General features: G+C 39.0%; 3 protein-coding genes, 1 long non-coding RNA gene and 1 pseudogene across 5 annotated transcripts in view; 2 read left to right on the forward strand and 3 right to left on the reverse strand.

The window, feature by feature from the left end:
• The window catches only part of LOC113668816 (uncharacterized), a 112,673-nt gene that overhangs the window by 54,753 nt on the left and 40,057 nt on the right, over positions 1 to 17,863 (forward strand). The gene's annotated exons all lie outside the window — the stretch shown is intronic.
• LOC149046091 (uncharacterized) lies at positions 1,609 to 6,766 on the reverse strand. Its single transcript, XM_089205998.1, has 5 exons — positions 6,651 to 6,766; positions 4,493 to 4,752; positions 3,511 to 3,669; positions 3,265 to 3,400; positions 1,609 to 2,450 (listed from the first exon to the last, which is right to left on the reverse strand). The coding sequence occupies exons 1-5, from the start codon at positions 6,764 to 6,766 to the stop codon at positions 2,264 to 2,266; spliced, it is 858 nt and encodes a 285-aa protein (XP_089062124.1). The 3' UTR covers positions 1,609 to 2,263.
• On the reverse strand, positions 7,034 to 8,935 carry LOC149046092 (uncharacterized; annotated as a pseudogene). Its single transcript, XR_016186614.1, has 2 exons — positions 8,522 to 8,935; positions 7,034 to 8,070 (listed from the first exon to the last, which is right to left on the reverse strand). The product of XR_016186614.1 is annotated as an uncharacterized LOC149046092 (transcript).
• Positions 9,264 to 11,265, reverse strand: LOC149046093 (uncharacterized). The gene is made up of 2 exons (XR_016186619.1): positions 10,935 to 11,265; positions 9,264 to 10,313 (listed from the first exon to the last, which is right to left on the reverse strand). It is a non-coding gene; the product is annotated as an uncharacterized LOC149046093 (long non-coding RNA).
• LOC149046094 (uncharacterized) overlaps positions 14,569 to 17,863 on the forward strand; it is an 87,506-nt gene continuing 84,211 nt past the window's right edge. Inside the window, exon 1 of the mRNA XM_089206514.1 lies at positions 14,569 to 14,834. Within this exon, the coding sequence (XP_089062640.1) occupies positions 14,703 to 14,834 (132 nt within the window). The 5' untranslated portion in view covers positions 14,569 to 14,702. The remainder of the gene's footprint in view (positions 14,835 to 17,863) is intronic.

A 17,863-nucleotide genomic window follows, 5' to 3' on the forward strand; every position in this document is an offset into this window, starting at 1 on the left:
TAGGGTTTTGAAATTTCTGCTCACGAAATTAAATTTTTTTTTTTTATTTGAATCTCCCGAAAATCTGACAAATTTTGATTCACTCGAAATGAATATAAAGAACCCAAAAGTAATCACTAAAACGTAACTCCACACAATATAACTGAAATAACTGAGGCGGCGAGAAAGGAAATGAAAATAACAACCTTCCTTGTTTAAAAGCCTCGCCAGCAAGAGGACTAAGGGGGCTCTTTTAAGGTGTCATTCAACAATGTTGCTTCGCACTTCGCTGAAAAGGGTTTGTTGAGTTAATATGCGAGTTATTAGATTAACACAGGAGAGAACAGGGCATATTGAGCAAAGACAGGTTCCATACTTAACGTTTATTTATTAATTTTGTTTATTCATCGGCGATCTTAAAATAAATATTAGAAACCCGTCCAAAATAGATAGAAAGAGTCAAATCTCAGTCAATGTCTCATTGTATTTCATGGCAAAGAATCAAAAGTAATTGGTACACTTACACAAAAGTAATTGGTAAAGTTCGGTACACTTTTTCTCTAAATTTATTTTTGTTTCCGATCTCTAGCTTCACAGTAATCATTTCTTTCCTTTCACCGAGAAACCACAGGCTACGATATCAAGGAAATTAAAGTTAACTGGGACGTGCGGTGTGTAATATCATCGTCATTATCATCATCATCGTTCGTTGGGTCAGTAGGTACATAAGGCCGTCACATTGTCCGCCCAACCCCACTGTCGCGTGCCGCTGCCCCAGCCACGATCCAGCTCTTCCATATCGTCTTGCCTTTTTCCTCTTTCAACAGTCCCTCTCTAAGTGGTCTTTGGTCTCCCTCTCGCCCTTTGAAATTCTGGTGTCCACCCCAATACCGCAAAAAATTCGTTCTCACCCTCTCTCCTGAGCACTACCTCGCAGCTAATTTTATTGGTGTCTGCCATTTCAACTACTCTCCTGTTTGTCATTCTTTGCTGCCATCTAATCCTCAGTATCCGTCATAATATCTTGCATAATTTGTGCTCTTTATATTCCGATCTGAAAACTCGCACAATCGTTATGGTTTTCTTTTCTTATTTCTGGACAAGTAGTTCATTACTTTCTCATTTCTGAAGTTGCTAGAAAAGGTTGTAGTTCTACAAATAATAGACAATCAAAATATGCATCCAAGTAAAGAAATTTTTCAGTTGGTAATCAGTGCTGCTTCTTCAGAATCGTGCTTTTTTAAACTGATGATTTTATCCATATTCTTGATCAACTATGTCTTCTTGATCAGCTATGTCTTATTATAAATATTTTAACAGAAGCTCTGTGGTTTCGTCAACCTTCATATTAATTTAAAAAGCGTCCCAAACGGGTGATCATGATCATGTAGTAAAGAATTTACTTGCAAGGGGTTGGGGTTATTTATTGATGAAAAAAGTCAGCTAGATTGTTGTTTGTCTGAAGGCTAGAATTGTAACATGTTTTACTTCTCCATAATATTTCGGGACACGTGTAAAACAGGAAACATCTGCGGCGTTAGAAACACTTTTGGAAAAATAAATTTGAAATACTTTTTTTCCATGAGATAGTCATGTAAGATGACGAAAGTGATAAAGATCCATACCAACTAAGAATGAAACATTTTATTCTGAATTCGTAATTTACATTTCACCTCGAGTGTGTCTCTGATTATAACGTATGACACTGTCCAAGGGATTGGATTTGATTTGCCTACGTGGGCGGTTTTATCGTTGAATTGCGGGCATATTTTTTTCGTGATAACGCTTCCCTCGATGCCTATTAGAAGTATTGACTCTTTCCTCTAATCTTTATACACCTTCCGCACTCGAGCCCATAAATATATACTGTATAACAAGATCCAAGTGACACTATGATGAACTCGTGGATATAACGTGCAGAATATAATTTGTTATTTCGTCGGGTCAAGTCTAAAAAAACCTTGACATTTAATTTCTACTCTCCCAAGGAAATATTGAGAGGTAATATTCAGTTATTGACGTTCTGATAAAAAGGCTATTTCGTAGTACATTATCGGAACAAAATTAGCCGGCATCCCCACAAGAGCCCACCCCAATTGATTTGCCATGATCAAGATTGGGTTGATATCCTATGTAAGTTATATGCTCTCCCCAGACTTCCTAGGCCGCGTTAACGCGTTGCTTTTTCCTATGCTTTGCATATCCACGACTTAAACCGGTGAAGGTAGGACTATAACAAAAAAGAATCTCAACTCAGATTATCTGAAGTCGTCAAACTATTTCCTTAGGCTTGAGAGTGACTGTTTCGAAGCTCCGCGTAAGTATGTGGTTCCGTGTTCAGTAACTGATAATGGGAATGAGGACTCGGAAACTGCAATTCTTCAATTTCCTTATAGACACGGTTATTCATTGGATCTTCATATGTTGGATTGTTGTGTCCCCTGGTTTCAGACGTTGTTCGCCGAGGTCTTCTGAGGGAGGAACGATAAAAAAGCTGAGAAAGAGAGACATGAATCTTTAACTAGCTCGCATGTATCAAACCTTGCTATGTGATGCTATGTCATTCAAGCGAACTCGTCTTGGAACTCCGAAATAAGACAAATTCTTAACTTTGTTAATGCCTTACTCGGCCAAAATAAGAATATTTGTTTTATGCTTTGTGCGTGGGTTGTTGTGTAGTGGAGGTAACCTTTAGATGCCGATATCACAAAGGATCTGAGGAGAGGATATATCAAAGTTGGGAATTGCGGTGGTTTAGTAAATAGTACGCAGGAGCAACTGTTCGAGAGGTCCAAATTTAAGCCCCGGTAAAGCCACAGTGATGCAATCTTGAGGACAATATGTTACTTCTTTTGTCGTCAATGTGATGCTCTCCACCATTAAGTATTAAGGGAAACTGGCAAACTATGAGAGAAACTTGATGAATCGGCAAGGGAATGGGGGAGGGCGAAGAAGGGAATGGTTTTCAGCGATGAATAAACCTAGCATCCAGTACGATTAGTTAAATGCTTCCTGTTGTTATTTTATTGATATTGAGACGAGCTCTGGCAATTTTGGCTTGAACGCTGTCAACACGTTACCCCACCATCACCCTTGCTTTGTTCACGCCAGTTCACCCTTCCTAAGCCTTTTCACCTCTTTTTCTTCCATTGCAATTTAACTCTATCGGTTTCTATTCCACTTTTGAAAAACCACGACGGCAATAAAAATAACAGTAAGAAATTCTTATGGTGACGATAATGACAACCATAAAAAAATAAAATAAAAATGATGCTTTAGACTTACATTCTATGCTTCCACACACAAAAGATGGCGGCAGCAACTATTACAATGACAGGTACAACTATTGCCATGGCAATGATGACATTGAGAAGGTGACCAGATGTCCCTTTCCCATCGGTATTTGACGTTTTGGAATTTGCTGATGAAAATAAGAATTGGCAAGCGGTCAAATACGAATATTGTTTACAGCAGTACAAATAAATTCATCATAAGTCAAAAGAAGACATCTAGTATAATTTTTTTAGAGACCTTCACCGTTTCCCTGCCATCTAGATGCTAACGCGCCAAACGTTGATGTCCCGGATGGACAAGGAACACAAGAAGTCTGCGCCTCTTTATCCTGGTAATGATCCACTGCGCATGCCTGGCACTCTGAAGTATTGTGGAAGTATCCAACAGGACAGCTCACTATAAATAGCAAAAAGGGAAGATGATGTTTAAAAAGGTTTGACCTATCATCAAACTGTTTGAGTCAGCAATTTCAGAGCTGTTTATAGCATCTGACTGCATAGTAAGGCAAGTGCATTGCCTTTTCGATACTTATATTACAATCATTCTTCATCCTCATGCGAGGAAACTCATTTTCAGGAGAAATGTTTTGTACGTTGATTCATCTAAAAGAATGACTTTTTGGTGCTTGGTTATGATATGCTTCCTTCGTTGAGTTAATTACATCTTTCTTATTACTTACGATAGGGTCTAAACTTAGCCAAGTACTCCGTAAACATCTAGGGGCTTAAAAGCTATGGGAAGATTTTAGTTCTCCTTAAGTTAGAGTTAGCGCTTTCAATACGTTTTTTCAACTCACATAATTTTTCAAATGCCATCTGGGAAGAAATTCTGCGCCTTTGAAAGATTGTTGATCTAGAGTAGGCAGCCAATCGTATAACACCTATTTTCTTAAATAAACCAATTATAAAGCGGAAGTGAAATTGCTTTTATGGCCACTTTGGAAAACTCGGGCATTTTAGAAAATTTAATAGTAATAGGGAAGTACTTAGCAAACGTGAAATAAAAAATTATCTGGCTATTCTTTCATTTGCGTCATGCATCTCACTGCTCCTGTTTGTCTAAAGCGATCAAATTATTTTTTAGAATACTTGCCTATGGAAAAGTGCCAGCGTAACCAACTATCTCGGACAAAATAAGAATCTTTTAAGCAAAGTAAGTTAACTAGTCACTTTGTGTTTTGAGATTCGTAAGGATTTTTTTGATAACAAACTCTGCTTACCACATTTGGAGCCTCTTAGAACCTGTCCACTATCACATAAAAGGCGCACGAAGCGGACTTGAGGTGGTTTTGAAGCATCGAAAACTAAGGAAATCCCACTGATATTAAGATTCACATCTGTTTTGTTAAACTTTAATAATAGGTTACTGGAAATTTCTTCAGTTGTCTGATTAAGATCAGCTGCAGTCGTGTTCTCGGGCAGTGGAACTTTCAAATCAAAACTAATGGAAAGTGAAATTCTTGATGAGAGCTGATTACTTCTTAAGAGCCATTTTCCGAGAAAATCGAAAAGCGCAAGACACTCGTAAAAAAATTGAATTTTTTTTTCTTTTGCCAAAACATCCCTTTTAGTGACCTAATTCAAGAAAAAATAGTTTTGGGTTCAAGCGATTCATTGTACGGGAGAAATAACAAATAGTTTGAAAAATCGTTTTATTGCTGTCTTTTCGCGCTTAAAAACAACAGAATCCGACCGCAACTTCGAGAAAACGGTGAACGCATAAGAAACAATCCCTAACATCGAAACTTCAGCCGAGTATTATTTCGTTCTTAATCTTTAAAATCCTAAAAGAAAATTTGAAGAAAGAAGTTTTTAACATTTACAATCGACAAGTTTAAAAAGGTCGTATTTGTGTCTCTTGAAATGTTAGAAAATGAAAGCGAACTTTAACCGTTGTAAAAGCCCTCTGGTATATGCCGCTTCCTAGTAAAACCCATAGAGAATAAAGCCTTGGCTATTGAAGCAAATTACAGGAACGTTTTAGCTCTGGAAATTAAATACAGCCCTGACACTGGAGCAAGCAATTTGAGAATAAACTTTATGCAAATTAGACGGCCCGCTGAATGAATTCATACTAAATGCAAAGTTTAGTGTAAAAGGACTACTTACTGTTGCTTGAAATATGTTTTTACAGTGAAAATGTTATTTCTAGCTTTCAGCTGTGTTGGTAAGAGCCGTAAATAACTTTTTATATGACGACTGAAAAACGTTTGTTTAGCTACTTTGCTACCAGAGAAATCATTGAGATCGCAACTTCGAACTGAAGCTGTCATCGCTTGACGAAACTCCGTTACCACAATTTTAAAATAGTTTTCTTCAGGGGGAAAAAGCAGAATTAAAATGCATTCGAGACCGTTGACTTCGATTTTGAATTCGTTTAGTTAAGATTTCAAGCCACCACAAGGTCTTATGACCTCTACTGACCCGGAAATCGGTTACATGCCAAGGTCACGTTAGCAAACTGTCACGAAATACTCAATAACTTCCGTTTTCGGCCTTTGTTTTGGTAAAAAAAATATATAAACTTTTCACAGAACAGACCATCTTGCTTTATTTGATTTATATATTTGTATTGGCCTGGACACATGCATATGCTGACCGGCTGTGAAAGACATTCATCACAGTTTTTGATTCAGAGTGGTATAATATTTCCCAAAATATTTCAAACACAAATGTTTCCTTAATAAGTTCGTTATTCCCGAATTTCCCACCTTGCAATAATCCCTACAGCAAAAAAAGAAAAAAAAAATCCATAAAAGTCAACTTTATAGCTTGCTTTAGTTTTGTTTTGGATTTTTTTTTTATGATTTTTCCTCCGAAACCAGGAAACCCTAGCCAGGTAACTAGAAATTCTCAGTTTCATTTAGAGCTTGTCCACAACACAACTTCAAACTTGCGTGTGCTTATCGCATCCTTAAAACCTTCCAGACCTCTTCAAAATTGTTGAAAAGCCTATTGAGGCTAATAATAATCTTTGAGTTAACTATGACCAATTCACGCCGCGAGCACGAGAAAAAGAGAACCACTCCGCAGGGCTGAATACGCGATGTGGAGTGTTATAAAATTCCACATTCTCGCGCGTAACGCTTTCTCTGAGACCTCTAGAAGTGTTGTTTAGCGAAGATAAACAAAGTTATCTTTGGTTAACTCAAAGAACTTGCAGAAATACGTCCAGCCTGCATAAAAGGCACTTTATGAGCCAAGCGAGGCGAAAGTGGCATTTTGCACGAAGCGCGAGAAGCGACGAGGGGAGGAGAAAAATAAAGCTTTATTTTTCTCCATCCCTCGTCTCGCGCTTCGCACTCGTTTCTTGCTCCGAGCAAATGCCGCGTTCGCCTCGCTTGGCTCATAAAGCGGCTGTTATGCAGGCTAAAATACCTCTTCACATTTATAAGATAAGGTGTCATTGATTTGTCAGAGCGGGAAGAGACATTTATAACGTGCAAACAGTCACGAGCTGAAAGGTAACTGACTGATTTGTAACAAGGACTCATCCTGACAAACGAGAAATGATCTCACTTTCCGAAAAGGAACGCTCTTTTAAACATAAACAAACTTCAAAAATAAGTAAAGGAAGCAAAACAATGAACAAAATAGATTTTTTCTTGACTTAGTTATTCCGGCGAGAACAAATGGTGAATGATTCACTCCTGGAAGCAAGCCTCTGAGGAGAAGTGAGAACACCGTTTAGGCAAAACTCTACAATTTGTGTACTTTACTAGCCTGTTCACAGACTCTCTTCATTTTTAGATATCGTCGAGTGCACGTATAAAAAAAAAGCGCGTTCCGCCCTCTATCACGAGCAATCGCTTATCTTGTGCGCGCACCAAATTCCCAAAACAGAAAAACGTCTGTGAGCAGGGTAGTACTTTCTGTTTCTACATATTTTTCCCACGGAGCTGGCAAGTGCAATTAATGACGGCTTTTTTCAGCAGGTCAACGTAGAGCGCTTTGCGGCGAACAGGCTTGGGAGGTACTTCTAATTCTAGTTACTGACAAATGTTTTGAAGCATTCCAAGTTTAAGTCGCTCCAGAGATCCTCCCTTGGCCATGGCACAGATATCGTACTGATCGTAAGTGATGGGGTGCTGTAGCGTGATGGATAGGATTGTTTCTCTTGCCATGGTAAAGTTTTCCTCTTCTACTACAGCTTGGATTTCAGCATCGTCGGATGTTTGCCGTCGGACCTTCGCTGCAAGACGTGAGAAATATGAAGTGCACTGCTACGGGGTAAGAAACTCGGATACTTTGAACAAACGAACACCATCAGGTCCTTGTGCACGTCTCATTTCACGTGATACGATATCACCGTCCAGTTTTCTGCCGCTGGTTTGACCAATTGTAAACTTCGCATTTAGATAATCCCTCTGGTTTTGGTTAAAGCGATATGCTTTTTTGCTCGGCTTTAGCGCCCATCCTTCTTTTACCTCTACTTCGCCGGATGTAGCCTCTCTTGTATCCCTAAAGGACGCAAACGAAATAACTTGACTGGTCATGCCCTCCTCCAACCTGGACTTGTAGTCTAGTTTGGCAAGGTCTAACAAAGACCGTTTCTCTAAAGACTTGGTGCATTTCTCTAAAGATAGGTGCTTTTCGAGAGAAGACAGCTTTTGAAAGACCTTAACACACCCATCCTGAGGGCAGGTAAACACGGATGACGATTCATTTGTATTGTCAGTGGGATCATGAACCTGCTCCACTTCCGTCTCTTGCTTCTTCCTTGACTGAGTCGGTTTTGGGCTAAGGGGTTTAAAGTCTCCAGAAGAAAACTCAGATGAAAGCCAACCAATGCCATGCTCTGAAGTAGATAACACATAAAGAAACAAGATTTACATAAAAAGCACTGTTCACCTACTTCAATACTTCACTCTGCACAGCCTGTGAAGAGTGCCCCTTTGGTCCACTTTGCTGCGCGAACAGATGTTTGCTTTTTACATCTTATGACCGGACATGTTCTTCAGAACCGCCATATTCTGCAATGTTCGTTTTAAAAATTTTGAAGAACAAATCAAGGGCTATAAATTTATAAAGGGTCTAAGGGGCTTAAGTCTTTTACAAAGCAAAACCCCACGGGGTGGCAGACACCCGCTCCTCCTGCGTACCAGGATGGGAAATGGATGCCTTTCATACGTCTGAAGGCTATAAAAAACGATAAACGTACACCTTTTTACTCAAACTATAAAAAAATATATATTTGCGCGATGAAATAATTCTAAAAAGGAAGAATTGTGAATTTTCATTAGACTAACCTAAGGAGATACCTCGCTTACCAAACCAGTCGGTTTGGGACTCTCTGTATTTTTGTGGCAGGAACTTCATGGTCCAGTCGTTAATTATCAAGACAGTGTTGTCGTCAAGTTTCTCCAGTGCATCTATTCTCGCTTGGTCTTGGTTAGCTGATCTAAGGATGTGGCATTTCCAGGACATTATGGCCAGCTCGGCTGTCTGGAATATAACTAGCGCTTCGTCTTTCGCGTCCTGAGTCGGAAAGGTCGTCTCGCCAAGGACCCGTTCAATCTTTGCCAGAGTTTCCTGAAGACTTTGACAACGGTCACAAAGATCAGTGTGTTGGTGACTGCATTGTTGCTGGTAATCTGCATCACTACTGTCGCTAAGAGCAAACAACACACAATGTTCTGCTACGTTAGAGGGGCTTGTGACATGAACCTGTTGATAGAACAAAACTGAGATTACTGTTTGTCTGTGCTTATACTTCAATATAATAGTTAATCAAATGATTTTTAATCTAACTTTTTATTAACGTAAGGGGGCGAATAACTTTTAACCTTAACCTTAGAAAAAAAACTATCCTCGTGCGCGCATTGTTAATCTCGAGAATTTATGTAAGCTAGTTACACGTGCACCATTTAGTGAAGAAAAAGAGTACAAAATATATATTTGTTTTACGGAATGATTTTGTTGACGAGGTAAAATAAGTACTTACTTTTAGTTTTATTCAAGCTGTCTTTCTGGAGTCAGAATTCACATTACCTTATAGTCCCCCTTCAAATACTGCTTGCTTGTCATAAGAGCTTTCACAACTGTAGTCTCTCACTCCTTGCCGGAACCTAATCCCCCTATTTGGCGTACGAGGGCTACGAGATCATCAAATGCGCGAGCACCTTCAGCTGCAAAATAATCTAAGCCCTGCAGTAGTTTTCTTACAGAGGCACTGCACTCAAAGAGTACCCGTCTCATAGTAGTTTCGCTGAATGGTTTGAAGTTGATCTCCAAACAGTACTGAGTGTACTGTTGTATCACTCGCTCGGGTATCATCATACGGATTACGTTAGGTACTTGAATAACCTCACTAGACGAAAGCTTGAGATGTTTTTGCCCAAATGGAAGGTCCTGAACAAGATGCGGGCTCGTGATGAAACCAAGAAAGTGGTCAAGCTGCCTCAAGTCTACTCGTATTCATGTGGTAGGCTGTTGTGGAACTTGAGCGCCTCGGCCAAACTGTGATCGATGAAAATTAGCCATGGAGTATCGGTATCTTGTCAACCCCGGGATATAACAGGAAATGTCGTTGAAAGTTCCAACCCCTGCCATAATCGAAAGCACTTGTCTACGGGTATCCCAGCTGGTTGCATTCTGGTACGCTTCTGCTAAGGCCTCTAAATACAAATGCTCTGACTGTGACAACTCGCTCACACCTAGGGCCTTGTTCATAGCCGTAGAAGAGGCTAAACGTCGCCAGAGTTCACCAGCATTATCAGGGGTGATGCTCTTTAGCACAGTTGCTACTATTTCTGTAGCTCTCCTTGTTTGACGTTGTCTTGTTCGCTCAGAGGAATCACTCCAAGAAAGCCATGGCTTTCCAAGCGGTTCAAGTTTGCATGCTGCCAGGAACTCACTCAGCTTTTCGCGCGGCTCATGTAAGATCACAGGTGTGGGCTCGTCACTCTAAGTGGAAGCTGTGCTTATTGTGTCTGGTGACAGAAAGGTGTCATCAGCGATTGTTAGACATCCAAGGCTTTCTGCGAACTCTTCAACAGATTGACTGGTATCACTTTGTCCTGGAGATGAGTTTGAGCTGTTCTGTAACATACAAAAAAGACGTTTAGACATCAATGTTACTTCAGTATTTCTGTTTATTTTGTCACTAGGCATTAGTTGTTTTATTATAGTTCGAAACTTAAGTTATACATCATTTTAAAAAAAGAAAATATGAATTTACATGCATACCGCTATCATTATCAATACTCCCGCGGTGAATAAAGACCTTTTTGCTATCGTAAGCGTTAATATTAGGTTTGCAAAATATTAACGCCGCGGATAAAAGCCTGCGATTTTTAAAGAGATGAACTCGTTTGCTTATCGTTCTTGCAAGCAGGATACAAAAGAGCGGTACACAAGTACTGGGGACTATAATTTTGTCAAATGGAAGGGGACTTTTCGGTTCGACCGACCGAAATAACTTGACCGGTCAAATTGGACCAGCTTCAAAGGCGTTCCCAAATATTCTGCTAGGACCGAACCGAAATGTTCCACTCCATTTGATTTCTAACCGAAACTTGCGGAATTTTGGGCTGAATGGAAAGCACCCGAAGATTTTTTTAGAATAACATGACCATCGTGAGGTCTGTGATAAAGAGATGATGGAAATGTACACCACTATTAGCCGCTACGTAAGACGGTAAGACAGTACATAAGATTTACCTGCTCTTGCTAACAGCAGTTTCCATTCAGTGTCAAGTGCTGTATCTGCTTTTAATCCATACAGCTCGCAGTGCCTCGAAATGTCCCTTGTACAATTTCTTAAAGCGAGAACTTCAACTTGGCCTGGATAATCGCTGCTCAAACCACAGGGTGTGGCGTCGTGTAATAAACCAGAAAAACTACATGAGTGAAACGTTGCCGAAGCCATGACAAAAAACAAAGCTCTCCCAACAAACGAGACAAACTCCACTAACGCTGTTTCGGTATTCGTAATACTAGACGGGAATAATTCAATTAAAAATAATATCGTAGAGGCACGTGCAATAGTAAGTGGCGAAACAGTTCGTGACAATATATAAATTTTATTCCAGGAGCATTTGACCTGGAAATGTTTTATTAATATTGTTCCTAGAGTCGAATATTTCTACACTGATGATCTATAAACAGACGTACAGTTGTACATTTTTTCATTGGGACAGCTGCAATTGCTTCTTTGTCTGTTTACATTGTGTACGAAGTATAGCACGTACCGTCATATGCGACAAGCTAGCGTGACCAATCTCTGCACGTTTGCTAAATTACACGTCATATGATCTTGTTATCCCGTCTAGTACCTGATTTGTTCGCTCAATAAGAATAATACTCACCTTGTTAATTGTGTGGTTTGAGCAGTGGTTAATTTTCATCATTGTATGTTATTTTCGGACCAAAACATAATCGGGTTTCATTATTATTAAAGCGTCTGATAATAAGCGCTGCGTGGGAAGTGTTTAGATAGCTCAAGCGCTGAAGTTGCTTGACACATTTTGGTCAAAATCAGGTATGGATGAGTTGCCACTTCACAGAACAAACAGATTGAGAGATGGATTTGACTTCTATCGTGACAAGCAATGGTAAGTTGTTCGTTCAACAAAACTTTGCGTTAAAAATATGAATTCATTCAGCGGGCCGTCTAATTTGCATAAATTTTATTTACTCAGATACTCAAATTGCTTACTTTAGTGTGAGGACTATATTGGATTTCCAGAGCTTAAACTTTCCAGTAAGTTAGTTCAATAGCCAAGGTTTTATTCTATATGGGTTTTATTAGGAAGCGGCATATACCAGTGGCCTTTTACAACAGTTAAAGTTCGCCTTCATTTATTAACATTTCCAAGGATACAAATTTGACCTTTTTAAACTTGTCGATTGTAAATGTTAAAAACTTCTTTCTTCAAATTTCTTTCAGGAAATTAAAGAGTAAGTACGAAATAATACTCGACTGAAGTTTCGATGTTAGGGATTGTTTCTTATGCGTTCACCGTTTTCTCGAAGTTGCGGTCGGATTTTGTTCTTTTGAGTACGAAAAACCAGCAAAAAATCGATTTTTCAAACTTTTTGTAATTTCTCCCGTACAATGAATCGCTTGAACCCAAAATTATTTTTTCTTTAATAAGGTTACTGAAAGGGATGTTTTGGCGAGAGGAAAAAAAATTCGTTTTTTCCACGAGTGTCATGCGATTTTCGATTTTCTCGGAAAATGGCTCTTAAAACTTAGAAACTACATGGCCCTGTAGAAATAAAAGAGGGCTTCATTTGCAAGCACTGTAGACTTCAACATAAGAAGAACCTAATAAATAGCTCTTTCACTTTTTATCTGTATATAAATTATTTAGCCAGAACCAAAAAATTAATATACGCATGAGTTGGAGCCATTCCTGCCAGCGGTGAAATACAGGAATGGCTCCAGTCTCTGGTCGTCCGCCTAGACAGACTAAATTAGTTTTGTCAGCGGAAATTGGCAGCGGATGACTTTTTCATCGCCGGAATATCGCTGAACGACCTAGCTGAAGAAGATAGACTCTGCCTTATCTTCGTTATGTAAGTAGCCATTTCTTGTTTGACACGTCGGTGTTTTCGCATCGATATTTCATTGTTCCGCTTCGGTACACGCGGTTAACAATACTCACGTGCAAGGAGTTAAGATATAACTTCTGAACTTTTACTATTTTTATCATCCAATCACAGGTCGGAGCCATTCCAGTATTTAGTCGCTTGTCACTTACTCAACATGGAAAATAAGGGATATTCTGGCGCGTTGGGAACTTTTTTGATGGAAGGAAATGGCAATTTTACAGGATGTTTGGACGCTTCGAACTCTGTAGCCGTCAATTCGATCGAGAGCAGTTGACTTTATTGATGCACTTTCCTGTATAAATAGGCGAGTGTTTGGGATGGAGAACGACGGATTTTGAAGAACTGTATGGCGACCCAGGTCAATGATCAATGACAAAAGAACTGGCTCGGAAAGTAAGTGGTTTTTATTTATCGAGTCCCTGTGAGGTTTGATGAATAGCAGAATCAGTACTGAATATGTCTCGATCGAGAGCAGACGGGACCATGAGCTCCTGATTGTTATATTTTAGAAATTTTACAAATTTCCATGCAGTTTCTTATATTATTTGGACGCCATTATGGACGAAATGCGCAAGCGCAGCCGCCATCTTGTACAATATTTCTGCCGATGTTCAAAACATCTTTTCATAAGCTACCCAAGCCCCTTATGTTAGCAACGCCTTATTTATCAGGCCTAACAAGGCCAATAAAGCTGTACAGGGATGCTAACTTGATGACTAACTTTGCCTTTTTGGTAGTAACAATCTAGAGTCAGTAGCATCATTGTCATAAGGCATTTTCCATGGATACAGCCGGTACTTTGTCATTTGGAAACCATCCTCTTGACGCACGACACAAATGGAACTCTGCTGATGATTTGTTAGCGAAGTGAGATAGGGTGGTTACCAAGCGCTGCACATCGAGCTACTGAGCTACCCAGCTACTCAACGAGAAGGACTCATAAGACAGAAATTCAAGGACGATGTGGATTTGGGTTACACAGGAATGTTCAGAGAAATGGAAGAAATAATAATAATAATAATAATAATAATAATAATAATAATAATAACTTTATTTAAGTGTCAGTGTATTTAGCACTGCTGTGCTAATTGGGGACACTGTAAATAAGGAAACAAATATCGTAAATGAACAGAAACTCGTTAAAAACCCCAACTGGTAGGAGGCAGACCAGTTGGCTATTTACAAACCGTGCAGGAGTTGAATTCGGGGCCACCAAAGACAAATCCATCCAGTGGCAGGGAGGAGGACTTGAACCCAGGACCTCCGGCTTACAAGTGCAGCGCCCTAAAGAAAGGAGAAAAACAGGTATATTTTAATGTTAAAACAAAGTTTCTGGTGGAGTAAAGAAATTGAGGATAACCAATGGAAAGGAGTAATGAAGGAATAGGAAAAGGGGACAGATGAGTAGTTGTATGGATTTACAGCAGATTACAGAGTATTGAAAAGAAAAACAGTGGGTTGGGAAAGTTTTTTTTAACCCTTTACACACTAGATTCAGTATTTGTATTCTCCATACAGCTCTTTATACATTTCCTAAGGTGCTGACAAGGAGAATTTGTTTACCAATCAAAAGCTTCTTTTGTTGATTATCATTTCCTTTACACTCATGACCTTAACTTGTGATTTAGGTGTGATATTGTAAGGAGAAATTTGATGTTAGTCACTGTTAGAATTTAAAGGGTTAATTTTCCATTTAAGTTTTTTTCGCCCAGTGAACTGGCAAAGTAAAACCAAAATGATCAAGAAAACAACCCAACAAGAAACAACAAACAGATCTTGGAGAAACTTCCTCAGGAAAGATTCAGCTTTTCTTGAAGATACTATTTTCTCTCTAAAATTTAATATACTTTCTGGGAGACACTGTTGATTCACATGTTTACATTGCATATTAGCCCATCTCAAGATTTACAATTTTTGATGTTTTTCAGATTTTTTCAACTTGTTGTCAGCCACCCAGTCTTTTCAAAAGATGAAGATTTACAGAAGGTTTTGAAAGAGGACAATGTGAGTTTTTCAAATAATAAGATAGTCTTACAGATATTTGGCCATGATCCCTGTGAGTGTGGGTGATTTTTTCCACAAAATTTGTAAACTGACATACAATGGCAAAACAACACTTGATTTAAACTCTCTAGGTATATTTTTATAAAATCAACAATAATTGTTACTATTTTCATCACAAGGGGTCCTAACTGTTTTTAAGATAAAATCAGTTGACACAACATCCACTGAGCCACTTCTAAGGAATTATGTAGAAATGGAGTGAAAATTCAACTGCAATTCACTGCAACAATAAGCTCTTCCACCAGTCAATGTTGTAGAATGGTGTAAAACAATTAAAGAAACATTGTACATGAGAAGAAGAGTTAAAAGTAAGGAATATAATTGGGGTAATTGTGAAGAAGAGCTCCCCAAAAAACCTGTCGGCCGACTGTCGGTCAACTGTCGGCCGACAGGTTACCGACAGTCTACCGACAACTAACCAACAGGTTACCGACAGGTTAAGAAAAAAGAAAAATTGTGTTAAAAATGAACAGTTAACGTGACATAACCATCCGTAATGGTGATGTATGACTCGACAGACTTCACCACCACCACCTCACCTTCACCAACAGTCAGCTGACTGTCGGCTGACTGTCGGTCCACTGTCGGCCGACAGGTAGCCTATATTTCGGTCAAAACCTGTCGGCCGTCTGTCGGCCAACTGTCGGCCGACAGTTGACTGACAGTCGGCCGACAGGTTTTTTGGGGAGCTCTTCTTCACAATTACCATAATTGGTATGCTATTCCAGAATATTGCCATTTCAATGGTAGTGTGTTGACAATTTTCTTGCTAATTGTATGTATATGCCTGGGGGATTTCTTTTGTGACAAAATGTCTGTTGCAACTTGGTAAAACTAAGTTTGATAATCATTATTAAACTCCTTGCTCTGAGAAATTAATCTCTTTTCAACTCAGTGATCAGTGGTGTAATGGCATCTCTCATGCTCATACACTTACAGTGTAAGGTATAAACACTTTTTTTATTACATAGCTTGCAGTGAGAAGCAAAGTGAAAAAGGGATCTTAGGACAAGTCTATATCATGAGCTGTGGATGATTTCAGGCATCATAGTACTCACAAGGTACAAAATGTTCAAGGATTTTTTATGTTTTTTTTTGTTTTGTTTTGATTTTTTATCTAAGAAGTCTTTATTTAGTAAACTTGTGATATCACTGGATTATTGTTTAATTACATACAGTGTATGTCTCATTCAGGGCTGTAAAATATGAATAATTGTAGTTTGAATTGTGGTATACAGAGAGACTGTTTTAACTCTTCACACCCCAAACATCAGTATGCATATTCTCCACACTGTTCTCTAAACATTTTCTAGGATGCTGACATGGAGAATTTGTCTAACAATCAAGAGCTTCTCTAGTCAGTGATCAGCTCCTTTATTCTCCAGACCTCAATGTTTGATTCAGGGGGGATGTGGCAAGGAGAAAATAGATGTCAGTCACTCTTAGGGGTTAAACTGCTGAATACTTGGTCCTTCTTTATCAGTGTTAACTCTTTAACTCCCAAGATCTAATTTTAAATTCTCCCCTCTAGCTGCTAGTACATATTTCCCTATAAGTTGGTTATGAGAACTTGATACTAGATCAAGATAGAAGCTTCTACCTGACAAGTTTGAATATTCTCATTACCTGTTTGCTGAATAATGTATGGATATTATAGGGAGAAGTTTCATGTTAATCACTTGTGAGAGTTAAAGGGTTAAACCCTTTACAGGCCTCTCACCAGCTCATGTTGCTCCAGGTCTCATTCTCTCTTGCAGGTGAAGAAGCAGTTTAGCCAAAGTGCAATTAACTCTTAAACTCCCAAGATCTGATTTTCAATTCTTCCCTCTAGCTGCTACACTTGTCCTTGTAGATTAGCTACGAGAATTTTGTGTTCAATCAGTGTAACATCTTGTACCTGATGAGTTTGAGTATTCTGATTACCTGATTGCTGAATAATGTATGGATACTATGGGGAGAAGTTACATGTTTATCAGTTCTGGGTGTTAAAGGGTTACCGTATTTACCCGTGTATAATGCGCACTTTTTTCCATAAAAACAAGCATCAAAATCGCGGTGCGTATTATACACGGATTCTATTGTTTGTCAAGCACGTCCTAATTTGCATACGTTAATAACGCAACAAAGGAAGTAAAAGTGCATGGATCGGTGGCCTGGGGAGGAGAAAGAGCTTGCTTGTTTACGACTCATTTGAAGCTCACATGACAGATACTGTGAACACTTCCTTCAAACGCGAACTTCCCTTCTCCAGTCGCTCGATGTATCTTTGAACAAACCATTTAGAGATGGAGTCCGAAAGGAGTGGATGGCTGATGGAATTCACGAACTTACTGGACGACAAAAAAAGGCTTCGGAGGAACTGATCTGTTCGTATATTTCACAAGCGTATTTTCACAAGCGGCATTCCATCAGAAATGATCGCTGCCTCTCTCTGAAGTATGGGATCACAAACAATTCGAATGGATCACAAGATGAATTGGTTTACAATTCAACTGAGATCACTGATGAACTTGAGGATTCAGTCATCGAAAACCTATTCGAATCGGACTGTGAGTCGGTTTAAAGACACTGAACATTAATTATATTCAAGCTACCAGCAGTACTGTGAGTAGAAATAATGTTTATGAACGGCTGTTATGATAATAATTCAAGTTGTGAATTTAGGTATATTAGTAAGGACTTCAAGTTACAACATTTATAAAACGTTTGACTGTTACTGACTAGAAAAGCTTGTAAATAGGTGCTCGGTGCGTTCGATATTTGTAGTAGCAACTAGTTAGAAATTGTTGTAAACATATTATTGATGAATTCCCAGCTCTTGTTAATTAAGTGAAAAAATGGAAGTTTTAATTCTTGGTATTTGTCATGAAATCTTTTTCGGAAAAAAGAGGTCAAAAATTAGGGTGCGTATTATACACAGGCGCGCATTATACACGGGTAAATACGGTATAGAGGCCCTGCTCACCGAT

The sequence above is a fragment of the Pocillopora damicornis genome, chromosome 5, assembly GCF_964200805.1.
Source record: "Pocillopora damicornis chromosome 5, jaPocDami1.2, whole genome shotgun sequence".
NCBI classification, from domain to species: Eukaryota; Metazoa; Cnidaria; class Anthozoa; order Scleractinia; family Pocilloporidae; genus Pocillopora; species Pocillopora damicornis.